This window comes from Elgaria multicarinata, chromosome 2 (genome assembly GCF_023053635.1).
Source record: "Elgaria multicarinata webbii isolate HBS135686 ecotype San Diego chromosome 2, rElgMul1.1.pri, whole genome shotgun sequence".
Taxonomy (NCBI): domain Eukaryota; kingdom Metazoa; phylum Chordata; class Lepidosauria; order Squamata; family Anguidae; genus Elgaria; species Elgaria multicarinata.
The window spans coordinates 86,443,048-86,463,139 of NC_086172.1; the positions used below are offsets into that span (position 1 = coordinate 86,443,048).

Sequence of the window (20,092 nt, forward strand, 5' to 3'; positions counted from 1 at the left end):
CCACCACAAGCCAAGTGGCAAAGCTTTGTTTGTTGGGACAGGTCTCCTTGGAAGTAGCCAGGAGAATGCAAACACTCTGCCCATGCTCCACTGCCATTCAGTGAGCATCTCTGTTGTTTTTTCACTGTGTTCCTAAGAAAGGGAGAAACAGATTTAAGCAAGTACATTTGGCAAGGAAAGCGCACATGTGGACAAAATAAAGTGCAGACATTGGGGGAATGGGGAGAATTTTTAGACTAGCAAAACGTGAAAGCTACTAGCCACCACAGGCTGCCACGGGCTCATCTTGAAAATAATGTCACGGTGAGGTCAGGCACTAAATCGGCTCCTTTTATCTCAGTTCTCCAGCAGCAAAGCTGTTGTGCAGACCGTAGTACTGTGCTTTCCTCACTTTATCTGCTATGTCAAAATGTAACAAGGGAATCTACGCCACAGGCAATGACATCGCCATCATGGCAGAATCCATTGGGCAAAGAGAGACAGCAAGGAAGAGGATTCGGTCGTTTTACTCAGACTCCTCTTTTGGTGCGGGGGAGGGGAAGGGGGAATGTAGTTTGCAATGAGGGAAAATATAAGGCCTGTTAAGGAGAAAAGTGCTGATCCAAGACTGCCCCATGGCAACCAGGCTGCAGTGCCCTCCCCCCTTGCTGTTCAGGCACTGGCTCTTTCCCCTAAATGATAATTTAGCATTACGTGCACAATGGAATCGGCAGCATCCACTACGAACCAGGAGTCCCCCGTTACATCCAAACCTGGGTGAACTGTAATTAATGGATGTTTTCCATTTTTTCCTCCCAGCTGCACCCGAGGAGGAGAGGGAAGCACACAAGCCCTGTGCTTGCTGCTGCTCATGCACATACTGTTAAACCATGGTTCAGAGTTACATCTGAAAACCCCTAGCTGAAAACATGTGGGATGACGCTGTACAAAGCCTCACACATTTTTGGTAACCTAGCATGGGTTTGGGGAAGTGAGGCTCTTGGTTGTAAGATTTGCTATGCACAGGCAAAGGCCACAGCAAGCACCCAGTATCCAGGATAGTCAGAGGCAGAAATCCAAGTCATATTCTGGAATGCAGGAAAATCAAGAAATTGCTTCAGAGCCCCCGTTTCAGAATATAGCAGCAGATGTTACGTGCTAAGAATAATATCCTTCCTTTGCTCACGCCTCCTCCTAAAACCCAACACTTGCAATCCAAGAGGTTTTTAAATGCCAGGTTTGACATTATACCCTAACAGGATGAAGTTTTGGGTAAATTCTGAACACTTGCTGGATACTCATTACATTCCTTAGTGGGGTTTCAAAGTAGACAAGCCAAATCATCCAGAATCTGACCAAGACTGATCAATGGCCAGTTTGAACAGAAAGATCAAAAACATTAATTTGAAATGACATCTTCACACCTTTAGTCCTTGACATCTGTAGGATATTAAACATCTCATTTATAATGGGCTCCAAAAAATCGTAGCCCTGCGTGGCAGCAAAAGTAATTACCAGCACCAATGTCCTCCTATCACAGGAAACACAGAAAATGAATGTGTTCCAAAACCCAACATTTGCACAGGCCACCCCCCACCGTTGACTTTGTACATGCATGACACTCTGCCATGAGAAGCAATGTTAGAGCCTGGCTTACACAGGCAGAGCGATATCACTGGACTACAGTGTTCTGTGCTTCTCCCTCTCAATTGTAGCATTGTGCCAACCAGAAAGATTTCAGTCTGTTGGAAGGTTACACTCTGAGTAGGAGGCACCCACATTCTATTTTGTGGGCTTCAGTTTCCTGCTACGTTGCAGCCCAATTTCTGGCCCTGCCAACTCTGGAACTGTGTGACTCTATAAAGGCCCCTGCTTCCCATCTCTCTCTGTGCTACAGCCTGATGCAATGGCTGTTGCCAATTTAGTGAAAAGGGCTTCACCCAGCCCCAAGCAACCCAGAAGTTAGTAACTTCTACTGCAGATGCAAGAGTCCACCTTAGAATTGAGTCAGCCCGAAGATCCATCAGGATCGATACTATCAACCTTAAAAGATAGCAGGTCTCAATCCCATCTCTAGATCTCTCCCTCCCCCACCTGTAGAAAGAAGTAGAGATTGAGAAACTGACCATGGTGCCCCCTAATACACAGCAAATGTTACATATTGGAAAAGCATATGGTTCAGGTGCAAACTAGCAGTTCCACCTGAAAGCGCGCTTCCCAATGGTTGCTTCCTCCAACAATTCTAGGGCTTTCATGAGTAATATGAGCCACCTTGAGTGCTATTTTTGGGGTACAAATCAAAGTGGGGTACAAAAAAGGTGGGGTACAAATCAAATCAAACAATCAATAAAAGACGCAATGAATCAGCACACTGCCACCTGCACACTTCAATTGGAGTGTGCCGGTTCTTGGGCTGGTGACTTCTGACCAAATGGAGATGCAGGATTAGCAGGAGTGGTCCAGCAACAGGTCTACTAAACTAGTCTATGCAGTGTGAAAGCTCTCATATCTGGAGGGTCCTTTAAAATATTTCCTGTTCAATGTCCTCTGTGTTGCCGCTACATCAACACTGAGAAGCTGCTGTCTGGAAAAGAGGAACCTGCCACTATTGCATTAGCCCCAATTACTGCTGCACTTTGCATTAGTGGATTACATTCTCTGATACATTTCATTCTGTCAATCTGCAATGGGAGAAGTGGGAGTAGACTATCCCATCACCTCAGTCACACAGCATTAGGACAAAAGTAACAGGAAGAAGTGGGGGCGGTAAGTTTGGTTTAAATCATGAGGTGATCTACGTGAGAAAAACAACCACACTCCTTCTGCATGCAGAAAATGCTCCTAGCATCAGTTGGCTAAGAGTCAATTGCTGTAGTTCCTCAGAAGGTTTGGAGCAGCTGAGGATCCAGGCCACTGGATAACAACTTGCAATAACAGCTACAGCTGTAAATGAGGTGGTGTGTCACGAAGTGACTTCTTTAGATCCAAACGTAACACATTTGAAGCTCAGAATCTGTGAACTGTCAACACCTCCAGCCCTGTGGGAAGAGGCAAGTACCATAAGGTTCTTTTCCTTGCCTGGAGGAACTGCCATTACTTAAAGCTTCCTCAAGTGCTTTGTTCATTTCCCTAAAGATACCAAATAATTGCTTCAGGGAACCACACGCAGGACTAATTCCTCAGTCTGCAGGATTGCTGTCTAAATTCCTCACCCTTTCATCTGAAGAGATTATAGGTGTAAGGCCACAGCGAAGATGATCAAATCTCTAAATATAGTTTTCTCCTTTGAGAATGTAGGAAGGAATTTTCACCATACCAAGTCATATCATTATGAAGCGAAACCAGAGAGCTGGTGACAACTTTCTCAAGCAATCCATTACTCCAGTTGGCTGGCTCTATATATGCGGAGCGCAATCTAAGGACTTCCATTTGTGAGAGCCAGTGTGGTGTAGTGGCTAAAGTGTTGGACTGGGAGTCTGGAGATCCAGGTTCTAGTCCCCACTCAGCCATGGAAACCCACTGGGTGACTTTGGGTCAGTCACAGACTCTCAGCCCAACCCACCTCACAAGGTTGTTGTTGTGAGGATAAAATGGAGAGGAGGAGGATTATATATGCCGCCTTGGGTTCCTTGGAGGAAAAATGGCAGGATATAAATGCAATAATAAATAAAATAAATAAATTTCCATTTCCCATATTCTTTTTCTCAATTGCTCTTAGTCCCTTGCAGGAAGTTACTGCCTGAGGACTTCAGAAGTGTAAAGAGGGGGGTCGGAGAGATATTGGCTGACAGCTCTTTATAAAAGATCTACATTATTTTTAAAAAAGTGGATGCTTTTTGTTTGATATGTTGCAGTCACTTTTTCAATCCTTTCTCTGAAACCTGAGAGACAGAATCTTATTTTCTAAATCAAAGTGGAGAGAAAGTAGATCAGGGTCTACTGGTGGACCATTGGCCTATTACCTGTGGACCACCAAGTGCCTGCTGATTACTCATTCTTACAAACTACAAAGAATGCTGGACGAGGTGGACCTTGGTTTGATCAGCAAGACACTCCTTAGGATGTGAAGCTAGAGGCCTGGTTCACACCGAACACTATATGCGTCGCTTCAGGAGCAACCCACGTGGGGTTAACAGGTTATGTGATGGGCAATCTCTCCCCCCCCCCATGGGTACTTTACCCACCTTGGTGGAGGTAATGGGTCATGGGGTAGCTTACCATGTTGCTTTGCCTGGTTTGCAGTCATGTGTGGGGTGCATGCATTGTTTTTTCTACCTCTCCCCGCAACATGTCTCCACTACACACACACACACACACACACACACACACACACACACACACACAAAATCATGTGAATAGGCTGGGAAAGGATGTGTTACACACTTTCAAAAATACTGAACTTAGCTGGTGTATACAATATAATAAAAACAGACTTGGTAGATCACTCATTAGCACCAATTAATTCATTTTGTTTAATGTGAATTCAGTTGGCCCAAGATCTAGATTCCTTTTTCAGCCTTGTGGTTTGCTCTTCAAGGTGGAAAACAAAAGCCAGAAATTCTGAAGAAATTCCAAACTCTTGGAAGGCTAAGTGAGGAAGGTCAAAACCTTGGGAAGATTTTGAAGCAAGCTCCTAATACTTTGAAACCTTGCCGCTTAGGCATCAGGACATAAAAGTTTTGGACTCCAGCATGAAATTTTCTTTTCATGAGCCAGAGCTTGCTAGAACACTCAAAAGGCATTTAGGTCAGCAAGAAGCATAGTGGAAAATTCTTCACATGCATCATAACTATAAAGTGTCTCAGATTTCTGTTCACAATGCAAAACAGTATCACTTACATAAAGCAAGAAGGGGAGGGGGTAATAATATCCATTTCCCTGCCAATTTTGATTGCGTCTGCAAAGAAACAACTAATGCAATAATGCTTAGTGGATAGGAAGAGAGAGAGAGTGAGAGAGAGAGTGAGAGAGAGCTAAAATCAGCAGCTTTCCAGCCCCACTCCAGAACAACAAACAAAGAAAAGGTCAACATAAAAAAAAGTGGCAAAAGCAAGGTTATGCAGTACTATGAGGCGGAGTCAATATTAATGACCGTAAAGTACCTTGAGAAAAACAGTAATAAGAAATATTTTTAAACACTTGAAAATAATATGAGAAAACAAGGCTTTTTATTAGCAATATCTGAGCCACAATATGTCCACGATACTATTAGATACTATTAGATATACTATTAGATACTATTAGAATGTAAGCCTATGCGGCACGGTTTTGCTATTTTATTGTTTTACTCTGTTCAGCATCATGGTGCTATATACAAACATAAATAAATACATAAATAAATAATAATAATAAATCAGGTTGCGGCCTCTCCCACACTAGAGGCCTTCAAGAGGCAGCTGGACAACCATCTGTCAGGGATGCTTTAGGGTGGATTCCTGCACTGAGCAGGGGGTTGGACTCGATGGACTTGTAGGCCCCTTCCAACTCTGCTATTCTATGATTCTATGATTCTATGTGGCAAAAGTACACATAGAATTTAAAATAAAGTTGTACGATCCAATGCAAACTGGGAACTTCTTTTCAGTGCCTTGAAGGCAATCATCCTTGTGGCAAAGTTTTCTACAGTGAAGTCCTATGGGTGTTTACTTGGAACTAAATCTCACTGTATTCAATAGGGTTTACTTCCTTGTAAGAGTGTTTAGGATTGAAGCCCAAGATCACTAAAAGCACACATCTAGTTACTTAATTGCTTTAAGCACTTTCCTAAATTTGAATGAATCATCTCCAGTCATGTATGCTTTACAGTGAGAAGATGAAACAGTGGATGACCCATGTACTGGAGGGGCTACTGTGGATTCTCTTGAGCAGGATATGAGAAAAAATTCATTTCCATGACCTGAGATTGTCTGCAGAGCATGAAGAATTAAGAAAGGAGACCTGGACTTACTGCCACACTGAGATGGGCGGAAGAAAAGATCGGCTTTACATTTTGTGTCAACAGAGGCAGTACAAGTTGACTCTGTTTGCACATAATAAGAAGCCACCATGGGTGAATGTTCCTACGGGGCTTCATGTTGCAGCAGCAGCAGCCACCATTTTGAATGGTGCTGTAGCTTCTTGTTACATGTGAACCTGGTGAGGATGGGTTGTTGGGGTGGTTAACAAGCCACCCACAATGATAAAACAGCCCATGGGTTCTGGGTGGCTTGTCAACCACCCCAACACAACCAGAAGCTACAGTGTGCCCCCGCCACACCCCCAAAATTCAAAATGGCCACCGCCACAACAAAAAGCTCCATGAGGTAATTCACCCACAGTGACTTCTTGTTATGTGCAAACCAGGTCATTATACATAATAAATCAAATAACAGTTTGTCAAAACTAGGTTATACCAGAGAAAATTAATGGCGCTAAATCATTTATTTTAAGCACTCCTGTGATTTCTTGTACAGTTTTTTCAATGTGAGCAAGTTGTGATTTCTGGTATTTTGAAATGTTCACAAAATACAGCTTCATAATCATCCTTCTGTTTTATTGTAACTCCTGCTAATACTGAATTTGGGTAGTTAGGATACCTGCCAGTTTGGCAGTAAAATGGGACCACCCAAAGCTAAGGTAGTTTTTTTTTTTTTGCATACTGAGAGGATTCCTCAGATATGCATAAATATATTCATTCATAAATCAAAAGAGAAAAGAAGAAGAAAATCTTCAAACAGCCCAAGAACTATTCTTACTTATTTCCAGGGCCTACAGAATGTTGAGGATATCAATTAAGAGAAAGAATACGGAGGACAGGACAAAATTTGGTCTGTTTGAGCTACAAGCACAGTACTGTTAGGGTTGTAAGAAAGCATATCATGAGGTTAAACTAACAAACAAACTTGAATTTGTTTCTTAGTTTAACCTCATGATATGCACTTCAGTTTCAGTACGGAGGAAAGTGGGAAAACGGAACCTTTTTTCTTTTCCCCACTATCCAGAAATTTCCCATTTATATAGCAATAAGGTTTCAAGTTTCAAGCCCTTCAGTACTGTACAGAACAGAGGGGAAGTTTTCAAAAGGACGTGAAAAAAATCGTTTCCGTTTTGCTCCCTCCTGGTTCCAGCCTGAAACCCGCCATGAGGCACAAACAGCACTACAAGGCTCCTGTTCCAGGTTGTCCGGAACTCTGAACAGGAACAACACTTCGTTGAGGGTTCCCATCTGTATTATATAACAGAAAGATCCCACCCTTCAGACATTCTGTCACACTCGAATGTGACCAAGAAACAGAACCTGCAATGAAGCTATGCTGACAGGGGCAGCTTGATTCTCAGGGGCTAGGTTTATGAGCAGCGGGGAACAACGTTAACCTCCATCCAAATGGCATTTGAATGCACCTATAAACCCTTTCCTACATAAGTGAACAGTTCCCATTTGCACCCTAATGAAAAATAAACAACTGCACTTGGAGACACTTGTTTTTCACCATCCTTCCCTTCCATGAACATCTGCTCGTCCCAAGATGTGATCCCAAGATACAGTCAGTCACATGTGGCAATTGGTGAGCTGAATACAAGTTTTGCGAAGGCTTAAGCGTGCAAATACACAACCGACACCTGCACTCTTGTAAATGCTGACAATGCATTAAGTCAAGTCCTGTCAGTCCCTGTAGCTTTGCTTGCAGGCCGACTCCACAAACTAAACCCCCACTTCTATGTCCTGTACAGCAGATAGCACAACTGAGGGCTCTACGATGAATAACAGCAGCAACACTACATTCACTTAAGAAAGTGCTCCTAGTATTTGTCGCTCTTAGCAATTGGCTACAATGTCAGAACGCAACAAACATTCCAATGTATTATTTTCTTTTTTTGAGACCTCTGCATTTTACAGGACTGCCTTGTGAGCTGTAATGCTTAATCAAGACATTAAAATTCAAGCCACAACAGCAGCTGAATTTTTGCTGCCTCTGCAATCACTTTGCTTTGCAAAAGCAGCAACAGCATTAACTGGCTGAGCGCTATTGCACTTTCTGTCTCTATGTATCTACACACAGAGAATATGCAGTGCTGCATTTCCCCCCCCCCACGTATGCCTCCCCCCACCATGCAAATATATTCTACGATGCTACAAGGCATCCTCTATAGCCAGATGTTTGTACCAGGTAAAACCAGTTCCACAAATGTGGGCCTGCTATTATGAACAAGCCACTTAACAGCCGAAACATGATAATTACGTTTACCAAGAAATGAACTTGCTTTCACCCTGCAAGCACTTTGACCCTGGGGCCCATATTCAATGGTCATATTTCATTGTAAATAAACAGGCTGTGACACCCAAGGGCTCGTAAAAAAATCCTGATCAACAGCCAGCAGATTCACAATTGAGACTGCATACAGACAATAATGTTTGTTAACGTTTGTTAACGCTAATTAACTCAGTAACTCCTGCTTAGACAAACAACTATGTTATGCAGTGTTTATGGACCCATCTGAAAAAATATATATTCGACCAGAGCTCTTCTACGTAATCATCACAGCTACAAAGCTTCAGCACAGGTCAAAACATATTATAAACCTATTATAATGGATAGTGAAACTTTGCATGGATCTTCTTAGTGCTTCAGTATGTCCTGCAATATTGATATTCTTTTTTCTTTTTTGTTGTAGGGGAAACTGTGCACCTTGCCACCCCCACCATTTGAACTTCAGACTGGCACTGTTAGAAACTGAATATTTCATATCATTCTTATTGAATAGAGGATCAAACAAAGGATCATATATAGCAGCCGTAGACTAGATATGACCTGTGGGTTCACACAGACAGCCTCATTCCAAAGCACAGCTCCATTTTACTCTTTAAAAAGTAATATATATTTTTCTAGGCTGCCTTCACTATTTCAGAGACTGCCTAGATCAGTATTCCCCAACCTGGTGCCCACCACACATGTTGGACTGCAACTGGAGGGTTGAAAAAGTCTGATCTAGATATACTTGGAGGACACTGTGTTTTGAAAGGCTCTATGAACAGAAGTCAAATAAAAGAATATCCACTTTGATATTTTGTTGTTGTTGTTGCACTACCCTACCACACCCCAACAGGCTACTGGCTTCTTTGTGTGTGTTTTTAAAGTGAGGTAACTGCGTGTCAAGGATAGTGGGGGCTGATGTTAGCGGGGCAGTGAATCCAGCTTTCAGTAAGACCTCTAAAGGAGCTATCCAAGGTGCTGAAACCTGTCTGGGGATTGGATCCAGCACCTTGGATAGTTCCTTTAGAGGTCTGACTGAACCCCTGAGTGGATTTACAGTTCCACCAGCCTCCACTGCTGCTGGGAATGCGGTCGGACGAGCAAGGTCCAGTGCTGTGGGCGGGGGAGGAAGATCTGATTTGCTGATGATGGGGCTCTTCCCTGCGTGAATGGACGGCAACGTTCATTCAGATCACCCAGCCTCCACTGGTCCAGGGTTGTAGTCCAACACATCTGGAGGGTACCAAGGTGAGGAAGGCTGCTGTCAGGTTTTAGCACGATAAAAGTCATCTGGGGTCAGACGTAGTAATAGTCAGAGCATTTTGCAACTCCTTTCTCGGCAAAGTAGCACAAGGTTAGGATTGCTGAAATGCAGCTCTGACCCGGTTTGCACAATCACTGCAGCCCACTGTGGCTTTATTTATGCCATGAAGAGCTGCGCCACCCATGGGTACCAGGTTGGCTCAGGCCATGGCTTGTCATGTCGTCCGAACCCAGGTAGCATGGCTTGTTGAAGGGGGAAACCACCCTCCAATAACCCATGGCCTGTTGTAGGCTTATTGGAGAGTCGCTTCCCCTTCCAACAAGCCATGTTACCCGGGTTCGGATGACAATGGCAACCCCCAGTGTGAGGTTGAATATTCAAAATGGCCACTGGCACATGCTGCAAGTCACCATGGCTTAAATAAGCCACGCTGGGCTGCGTTGGTCATCCAAACTGTTTTTGTGTGGAAGGGAGTTTACGAATCTGATCAGAGCAATGGCATGCGTGTGTGTGAATGTGCATGTAGTTGTGTTTCTTTTGAAGATTGTCTTACAAGAAATCTCTTTAAACACTGAATTGTATTAACTCCTTTATTCCTGAAACAGTCATTCCAATCTCCAGTGCTTCCTTAACTCCCTTTCTAGGTCTCTACTTTCTTGGTCCTCTTTAGGGACCGCTGGGAACTATAGTATTGAAAGAGATTACACTGCACACAGGCTGAACCCTTTCCCCTTGTAACATTTTCCAAGTCAAGATTGGCCTTTGAAGTTGCTTCCCTGCTAACAGAAGCAAAGATACAAGGCCTCTGCTGAGATCTAATTTGCAGCCTATCCTCACCCCCACCCCCACAGTTGCATTTCAGGTTTTAAGAAAAGGCATCATCTGCTCAGTCTTCTACCTTCTGGCCCTGAATTTTGCCTAAAGCCGAATTTGAAGTGAATTTTGCCTAGGTGAAATATCTGTGGGAATTTTGAGGTAAATTCTAAGGCTTTCAAATAAAAATTTGCAAATGACCTCAGAGGGCATTGGCATTCCTCTGCACAAGCCCACCTGTCAACGACTACATTTTGAAGTAAAAAAAAAAGAATTAAAGCCATTTCACCCCCATTTGTTAGTGCTAAACCTGGGACACTTCAGCAGCCTGAATTAGTGACTGGAATGAAGTGACTGGTTCAGCATTGACAGGAATAATCACAGGTACTGCAGTCCTTTTTGGATACTTTCCCATGGAAATTCTGGCAGCAAAGTAACCTTAGCTGAGTTCGTGGGCTATTTTTAGAAGTTGGGAGACTGTCCTCTAGGGGAGTGGCTTTCACTTTCAGTTCTCGTGCATCATCTTGATGAAGTGTGCAGAAGGACTTGTCATCTCTCTGCTATATAAAGGATCTGTGAAATCCAAATGCAAGTGGAGAGAAAGGCATGCGTCTCTATTGCTTAGCGTCTCTCTTTGATCATCCAAAAGTAATAATGGGATAACACTTGTATTAGATTCAACTGACAGGTAAACCTGAAAATACATTACGTGTTGGAATGCATTTAATGTGTCTAAAAATAACAGCAGTCTGTGGGGGACCAACCAATAAGAATCACAGCATGCGAGGAGTGTGCGGACAACCCTTCCTTCCGATGATCTTGACAAAAGTCTCTTCACCCCCAAAGCTGCTACTCCCATCAGAAGGGAAGCTGCCATTTGCAACTTCCCAAACTTAAACATGAACTGGGGTGTAGTCTGCTGCCCAAATCCATACATTTCCAAATTTGTGATACAGTTTGCAAAAAAACATGTATAAGATGTGTACATTTCCAAAACTGTATACAAAATGCTCTATTCAAGGGGGCAAATGTGGACATTTATAAAGATGCACAGAAAAACACATACATTTGGGGGAGTTGTGTTTTTTTTTAAAAAAAAAATGCACCCAAAAATGTACACACATTTTTGTGCAGATGAAAACAAATTTGCAATCTAGTGCAGAATTGGGGCAGAATGAACTTGCCATTAGAAAGAAAGCTCCTGAGTGAAATCAAGCTTGACAGATTTGCCAAACCATATCCACAGTTGGACTTGGATGGACAAGCTGTGGAATTCTGCATTATTTCCTTTGCAGCTATCTCTAAATGGCTTTAAATATTACTCTGTAATATTGGCTACAATACATGAACTGTAACTGAACAAACCAGCCTACCCAGCAACTACTTTGTTCTCAGAGCACCAAGGTGAGAGCAGTCATTCCTGGACAGGAAAATAAGAAGCTTATCTTGACCACTGGCCTCCACCAAGTAAGGACAACTCAGCTCATAAGGAATGAAAAGCTCCGAAATACATTTTCCCACTGAAAGATAAATATTGGTTCTATAGATGGGATATGTCAATGGAATCCAATGTTTCCATGGCAGGTGTAGAAGAAGATCACAGAAAGAACAGTGTCCAGCTGTCCCAATGCACCATAATGGGGTAACACTGTATAAATCCTACCATCCCTCTTGGAAAATATATGCAATAAGTCCTTCTACTCCACTCACCCATCTTTAGCAAGATGATGTCGGAAGAAATCATTGGCGGCCAGCTTGATGGCTTTTTCTGGAGTCACCAGCGTCAGATTCACTGCAGCCCCTGGTCAAGAAACATGGAGAACAGAGTGTTAAGAGCACCAGGGAAGGCTTGATGGTTTAACAAAGCTGAAATGATATATTCACAGTGACATTCAACCTTGCCAAGAATTTCCAAGGAGAGCTACAGACCAATTCTGGGAGCCCCACCATACGCAAAGTCATGCTATGTGGGCACCCATCAGTGAGACCCATTTCTACCCAAATTAATGTTGGCTGCAATGGTATTTGACACCCTAACTCTGTTGTGGAAGGGGCCTATAAGGCCATCGAGTCCAACCCCCTGCTCAATGCAGGGATCCTCCTTAAAGCATTCCTGACAGATGGCTATCCAGCTGCCTCTTGAATGCCTCTAGTGTGGGAGAGCCCATGACCTCCCTAGGTCATTGATTCCATGGTCGTACTGCTCTAACAGTTAGGAAGTTTTTCCTGATGTCCAGCCAGAATCTGGCTTCCTGTAACTTCAGCCCATTATTCCGTGTCCTGAACTCTGGGATGATCAAGAAGAGATCCTGGCCCTCCTCTGTGTGACAACCTTTCAAGTATTTGAACAGTGCTATCATGTCTCCCCTCAGCCTTCTCTTCTCAAGAAGATAGAGCAAAGGGGCTTGCCCACCCCACCTTTGACTTCTCTCTCTCTCTTGATGATCTGTGTGTGTGTGTGTGTGTGTTCCAAAATGCAGAAGGTGTGTTCCAAAACCTTTCAGAATGTTTAGAGCTACTGGTGTGCTATACAACACAACTGTGATCTATGACCCAACTGATGTTGCATCAATCTCTAGCAACCCCCCACCCCCACCCTTCATTAGACCAAGGCAGGAGGGAGCAGTGTGTGAATACGTCTTCTCCTCAAACACCTCTTTCTCTTTCTTTGTCTCCCCACGTTCAACTTTAATTTAATCAATTTACAGAACCACGTACATCCATCACAAAATACTAAAAGGGGTAGTTGTTCTTTTTAATGTATTATAGTCCATGCTCTTCCAACTTGGTTAAGAGAAACAGTTATGAGCTGGAAAACCTGGTTCAAATCTCACCTCAACTATGAACTCGCTGGCTGGCCTTAGGCAAACTACCATCTGTTCAGTTCAACCCCCATGAGGTTGGGAATAATGCTACTGCCCTCCTACTTTATAGGTCTGTTGCAAGAATGGCGGAGATCGTGTATGTGAAGCACTTTGTTAAGTATTTATTTTCCTCAATGAAAAACAGCAAGAATTTTTCCTCACAGAACTCTGGATAAACATCTCCAACAAGCAATGACATTTTCTCTACAGTGCTGGTTAGCTTACTGGTGGGTCACACATGTTTGTTCTGAATGAAACCTTGTTCAATACCAACTTCCAGCCACCCTAAAGCTACTTTCTTTGGTCCCAATTTTCAACCAAGTAACAGTGTGCCCAGCTCTGTCCCCTGGTCTGTAAAAAGTATTTGGCCTGCACATGATGAATGTGAGTACTCTGTTAGAAAGCAGCTCACAGCAAATCCCTGTACTATAGAAACTGTGTGATGCTCTGGATAACAAAGGAAAGCAGTATTAGTGACACCAGGGTCACCCACACCACTAAGGGAAGGGAGTCCGCCTTTTCCCATGAACAATGTTGGCCTTCCGTTTGCAGCTTCCAACCCTACAGGACTCAGGGCATACTTAGTATCACAAGACAAGGCCATCGACTCTTGGTGCAAGGAGCAGGACAAGAACCCTATCCTGAACAGCGCTGGTACTAAGAGTTTGTCTGCTCGCGAGCAATTCCGAGCCAAACTAAACATGATATCAAATGCATCACTTGAAGTCACGTCAGTGGCTATCTATATCTACCAGCTGTGGGGGATGATTACTGTTGGACCATTGCATGCGAAGATGAGAAGTTTAATCATTTCCTCCTGCCTCTGTGGTTCCAAGGCAAATCAATACCGTCTCCCTAACCACTTTTAGTTCCACAAGGAAAACTCCCATTAGCTTTCTAATAGTAACTTCAGAGGGATCAGTTTTGATTGCAAGTACCATAGGGAGAGGGGAAGAGTTAAAGTCCCTCTCCTCATATGCAGCAGTCCTGGCGAAAGACCCCTAATCCCCCCTCCAATCTATTCTTTTTTTTTAAAGTATCCACCCAAGAAAACAAATGCTGGACTTTTCAGCCTCCTTTGCCAGCTCCCTTGGGTCATTTACAAGTCACAGAGTTTCTCTCTGGATATGTGAACCTCAACCAGCAGGAATAACATCTCTCTAGTTTAAATTTTAAACAAACTTTTTTTTTGATGAAATAAAGAGTCAAGAGCTCTTAATCTTGATAGAGGCCTTTCAACCTCTCTTTCACTTCTTGCTCACCCGTAGAATGTGTAAATAAGTGGATATGAATGAGGCTTGGCTATAATAAGGAGAAGAATCAATATTTAATGGATAAAGAGTCACGTGGGATCTAGGAGACTGGAATTCAAGCCCCACCACTGCCATGGACTAGAAGCCACTATTAGCCTCAATTCTCCTTCAGTAAAGTAGGAATAATAGCAACCAACCTGAAAAGTGCCTTCCACTGTAACCATTTCTAGAGGGATAGCTGTGTTAGTCTTTGACAGTCAAAACAACAGAGTCTTGTAGCACCTTAAATTCTAACAAATGTATTCTGACATAAGCTTTTGCTGTCACTATCCACTAGGCATGTGCTCCGCTCCGATTAGAACTGGGGAATCAGAAGCGAATTGGCCTGCTCTGCCTTGCCCAGAGGCGGAGTAGAAGCGGACCGCGAACCCCTAGAAGCAAAGCGAAGAGAAGCGCCCATTTTCGGAGCGATTCTCTTTCCGAGGACCGATCCGATCGCCATTTTGAAACATTTCGCCCATAGGATTGCATTGCGGAAAAGAAAAGGGGATAACTGTGTTGTTTTTGAAGCTATCTTTCTGAAACTTCTTGTGCTTAGAGAGTCATGGCTGGGGGTCATTTTGAGCCTACTCTCAGCTCTCTGTGTGATGCGGTTCGCTTGCTAGAATTTTTTAAAAAGTAGGGTAAAGGCGGGAAAAAGATTACCTTTTCGATTGCTGAGGAGCAGAGTCAACTCCCGGTCATGATCACATGGTCCCAAAGTTGGAGGAGGGGATAGGCAAAATGGGTAACTTGGGATTCTGGGAACCTCTCTTTCTTAGTCTGAATGGATTTTTCCCAGTGATTTTTAAAACAGTAGCCCCACCAAATGCACAAACACAACCTGAAATCATATACTAAGCCAATAATGATAGAAAAAACACAGCACTGCTACCCACCCTAACTTTGGGGAACAACTGAATAGATGTGGTGCAAAGGGATGAGCTCCCCTAGGGCATGTGGACGTGCCCTGTGCACTCTCCTGTACTTGGAGGGCCATCAGAGCCCTTCAAAGAGTAACCCAGTGGAGCAATGCCTATCATGAGTTGAAGTGAGCCTTTGCTTCTTAAAAGACTGGCACCTAGACAGGTCCAGTCAAATTGGCAGATGATTCCCCCTTTGGGCATGTCCACCCACCCCCTATTACTGGTAAAAGACAGATACAGCCTTTTTTAAAAAGTTCTTCTTGTTTATTCAGCAACACTGCTGCTTTTAATTCCACCCCTCCTTTGTTTATTTATTTATTTATTCCATTTTATATGCATTACTGGCTTATCCTTGGCTCACTTCCTTATGCCCCCAGAAATGTCTGCTGCCTGCCTTCCCTCCCTCCTGCCCTGCCCGCCTCGCAGGGATGGTTTGTGTCTGGCTTTGACTCAGGGGAGAAGTCCTTTCTGCGCTCAATTAGACTTTTGGAAGTTCCAAATCCATTTTTCAAGTGTGGAAGAAGATTCATATTTAGGTTGATCTCTACTCCCCAATTCATGGCATCTTGAGATTTCCTTTGAAATGGCCCCATTGAGCTGTCTGCAGGTTTAAGCTCCGCCAAAAATCAGGGGATGATGGGATTGCCTTGTACCTTGGCATGATTGTAGGTCTAGATGGCATCTGTGAGTGTGCCCACTTCCCTTTTTTTTATCTGTCCAAATGTCAGAGAACAGTCCACGTCTGCAAATGGGGTGCCCGATTTTCATAAATTCCCCAAAAATCAGGGGATGATGGGACTGCCTTGAGTCTTGGCGTGCATGTGTATCCCTGGATAAGCTATCATGGTGGTGAGTTTGAGGTTTTTAACGTGCAAATTGACGGAGCTATCGAAAGGGGTGTGAATGGGGTGCCCGATTTTCATAAATTCCCCAAAAATCAGGGGATGATGGGACTGCCTTGAGTCTTGGCGTGCATGTGTATCCCTGGATAAGCTATCATGGTGGTGAGTTTGAGGTTTTTAACGTGCAAATTGACGGAGCTATCGAAAGGGGTGTGAATGGGGTGCCCGATTTTCATAAATTCCCCAAAAATCAGGGGATGATGGGACTGCCTTGAGTCTTGGCGTGCATGTGTATCCCTGGATAAGCTATCATGGTGGCAAGTTTGAGGTTTTTAACGTGCAAATTGACGGAGCTATCGAAAGGGGTGTGAATGGGGTGCCCGATTTTCATAAATTCCCCAAAAATCAGGGGATGATGGGATTGCCTTGAGTCTTGGCGTGCGTGTGTATACATCCATGAGGTGTCATGGTGCCAAACTTGAGGTATCTAACTGTAACAGAAAAAAAGTTGTATACTTTTTTAGCTTAATGCAAGCCTATGGGGGGGGGGGGGGAAATGGAGCTCTGATCCGGATCCGGAGCTCCGCAGCAGAGCGGAGCGGACATAGGTGGAGCGGGGGCGGAGCGAAGCGGCCCGATCCACAAATCGCGGATCTGGAAGAGAAGCGGAGCGGGGGGTCCGTGCACACCCCTACTATCCGCTTAGATAAAGCAGACAGTGTCCACAAAAGCTTATGTCAGAATAAATTAGCTACTTTTTAAGATACCACAACACTCTGTTTTGACCAGAAGGGTCATTCTGAAGGAGAATGCAGTGAGGATTGCAAAGTAAGCAAATTTATTTGCAATGAATGTATGTATTAAGGTGCTTCAGAAATTTTTCAGTAGCAGCAGAGGGATGGAGGCAGGGCAAGAGAGCAAGGCCTGTAGAAATATTCTCTATCAAAATCAAATCAAATCAAATATAATTTATTTTGTGTAGCTGAAGCCATTACAAAATTGTGGAAATATTAAACATCTGTACCATGGTCTTATGACATTATGACATTACCTGAGGGCACGGCAGTGGGAGGAACCAACTCAAAACAATTCATTAGGAAACCCATCCAGAATGGAAATAGCTACGGAGAATGATGAGATCCCACCTGCAACTTTCCTCAATCTTGAAAACACACAACAATGGGTTGTATCCAATGTTGGTCTAACTTCAGTCTCATTCATTTCAATTGGTCTACTCTAAGTTGGAGTAATATTGGGTACAACCCGTTATGGTGCACTTCAGTAACACTAAACAGTGAGGTATATTTCATACATTCCTATTATCTAGTTAAATTCTATTCAAGATTGGATATTTCCAACGTACCAGCAAAGAATGTACCAATCTCCCAGTTTAAACCCTTTCAGATGAATCACACAGCAAGTGTGTGTGTGTGTGTGACCTCAGACTAATGAGAAAGCTTCTAGGCCAAGTTATTTGTATCTCAAATAAATGAGAGACAGGAAAAATGTATATGCAAAAACATCAATCTGTGATTTTCTCCTAAATCTTTGATATTTTCAGTAAAGCAGCTTGACAGGAGGAAAAAAGCTTAATCCTTGTCCTTAGTAACCCACAATAGTTGCAAATCACTGGAGAAAGACAGGCTCCCACTGACTTCTAATATTTTAGTCTCCAAAATGTGGTGCTTGGCATACAGAGTCTAATGTTTATGCTATATGTTATCTAATTTACTAGCAGCTGAAATATAGAAAAGCTCATAAATAAAGCTACAAATGCCAACAAAGGACTGGAGGCAGCACAAATAGTCACTATAAAACAGACACTTTACAAGGTTTTACTAAAGGCCCCATAAACCTTGATAGATTGGCTATTCAGTGAAGAACTACCGGTTGCTTTGCTGCTCTACTGAACGTTTTATCCAGTTCTTTCCATTTAACACAATTCTCAGAGCTTCTCCTTGGAAGTATTTTACTATAAAATATTGGCATGCAAAGTAGTATTATAAGATCATACTTTGCATTTGTTTCCATTACTGATCATGGGTCAGCACTGGGAAATTGTTGTTAATCACTAGCGTACTTTTACAAGCAATATAATACAGAGAATCTGCATTAAAACTACCCTACTGCAATAGGCGCAGCCTGATAGTACTTTGAAGGAGGGGGGGGAGGAAAATAATAATAATAATAATAATAATAATAATAATAATAATAATAATAGAGAAAGCCAAGTTTCTATGCCTATTGAGACAAAAAACACGAGAGATTTAGGAATGGTTCTCCTTGTGAATAAGACTCAGAAGGCAGGACCTCAGTTCTTTTATTGCTTCTGAGTCTTCTACCACACACGTCATCACGTTTCATGTGTGTTTCCTCTCCTTCCTGCCATACACACTTCCAAATTTAATCAAACACCTATTTTTGTTATGAGGATACTTTACAAATAAATAAATAAATAAATTCTGGTGCACTTCTGTAATTTCCTTATCCATACGATTTTGGTCACACAATTTGGAGGGCGGTTGGGGGTGGGGATGCAAATGTGAGCCCTTATTTGAATTTATGGGGGGGGGGGAAGAAGCCCTAGTAAAACCAATGCACAGTTTGCTGCAAGGAGGATCAGCATCAATGTTCTGCATGCTGCAGGCAATGTAAGGGGGACACAATCTGAGAGCTTATGGAAGAGCCACAAAAGGTATAAGCAATCACGCAATGAAGTTAAATAAAGGCTCATTATGCTCCCAGCAGCTTGGAATACCTTGCCTCTTACACTGCAAGCCTAGAGATGATGATGAGCGTATTCTTACTAAGAAGGCCACCTGCCTTGTGCGGCCTGCACAGCTGCAGTTCTGTGCCAGGGAGACAGCTTGGCAAAGGCTCAGTATTGGCACACTCACTATGCAAAGGCGGGCAGTAGAAGAAACAGGGCAAAATGGATGGAAGTTTCATGCCATCGCCAATTTTTGTGAACTGCCCAGAGAGCTATTGGGTGGTATAAAAATTTAATAAATAAATAAATAAATAAAATCCAAGGGCTAATCTGAATTGTTTGCTTGATCGTGTCTGAGCGGCTATCCGGGAATTGTCCTAGGATGTGTAATGAGCTGGAAAAGGAATCCAGCTACTCCTGCCAAACAGGAAACCTTTCAGAAACCTCTCTCATCTCACACTATTGCCCCGCTCGTTCTCTTCGCTCCTCTGATGCCATGTTTCTCGCCTGCCCAAGGGCCTCTACTTCCCTTGCTCGGCTTCGTCCATTTTCTTCTGCTGCCCCTTACGCCTGGAACGCTCTTCCAGAACATTTGAGAACTACAAGTTCAATCGCAGCTTTTAAAGCTCAACTAAAAACTTTTCTTTTTCCTAAAGCTTTTAAAACTTGATGTTGTGCGGACTTTATACTGTTAGTTTTACCCTACCCTGTGCCTGCTTACCCTACCCTGTGCCTGTTGGCATTCTCTTCCCCTCCTTATTGTTTTACTATGATTTTATTAGATTGTAAGCCTATGCGGAAGGGCCTTGCTATTTACTGTTTTACTCTGTACAGCACCATGTACATTGATGGTGCTATATAAATAAATAATAATAATAATAATAATAGTATTCTGGATTCTCCCATTTCTGAGAAGAGGATGTCCAGCCAGTGCCACTTCAGGTTCCAGGTTTTTGAGTGCCCCTGGGCAAGACACCCTTCATGCCCCCCTCCTTTCTCACCCTACCATTGCCACTAGCTGCTATTGCACCTCCTCTTTCTGAACGCTGCTGCCACATGCTTGCTCGACAGGCAAAGAGCCAATAAGCAATTAGGCGGTGGCATCTCGTTTTCACCACTATTGTTATCTGGGCTACAGCGAGATGCAGGCGAATAAGCAGACTGCAACGGT

The 20,092-nt window shown here is 43.2% G+C and overlaps 1 protein-coding gene across 1 annotated transcript in view; it reads right to left on the reverse strand.

The window, feature by feature from the left end:
* Positions 1-20,092, reverse strand: part of SLC25A22 (solute carrier family 25 member 22) — a 55,549-nt gene that overhangs the window by 16,450 nt on the left and 19,007 nt on the right. The window contains exon 5 of the mRNA XM_063117096.1: positions 11,998-12,088. Coding sequence (XP_062973166.1) covers positions 11,998-12,088 — 91 coding nt within the window. The remainder of the gene's footprint in view (positions 1-11,997; positions 12,089-20,092) is intronic.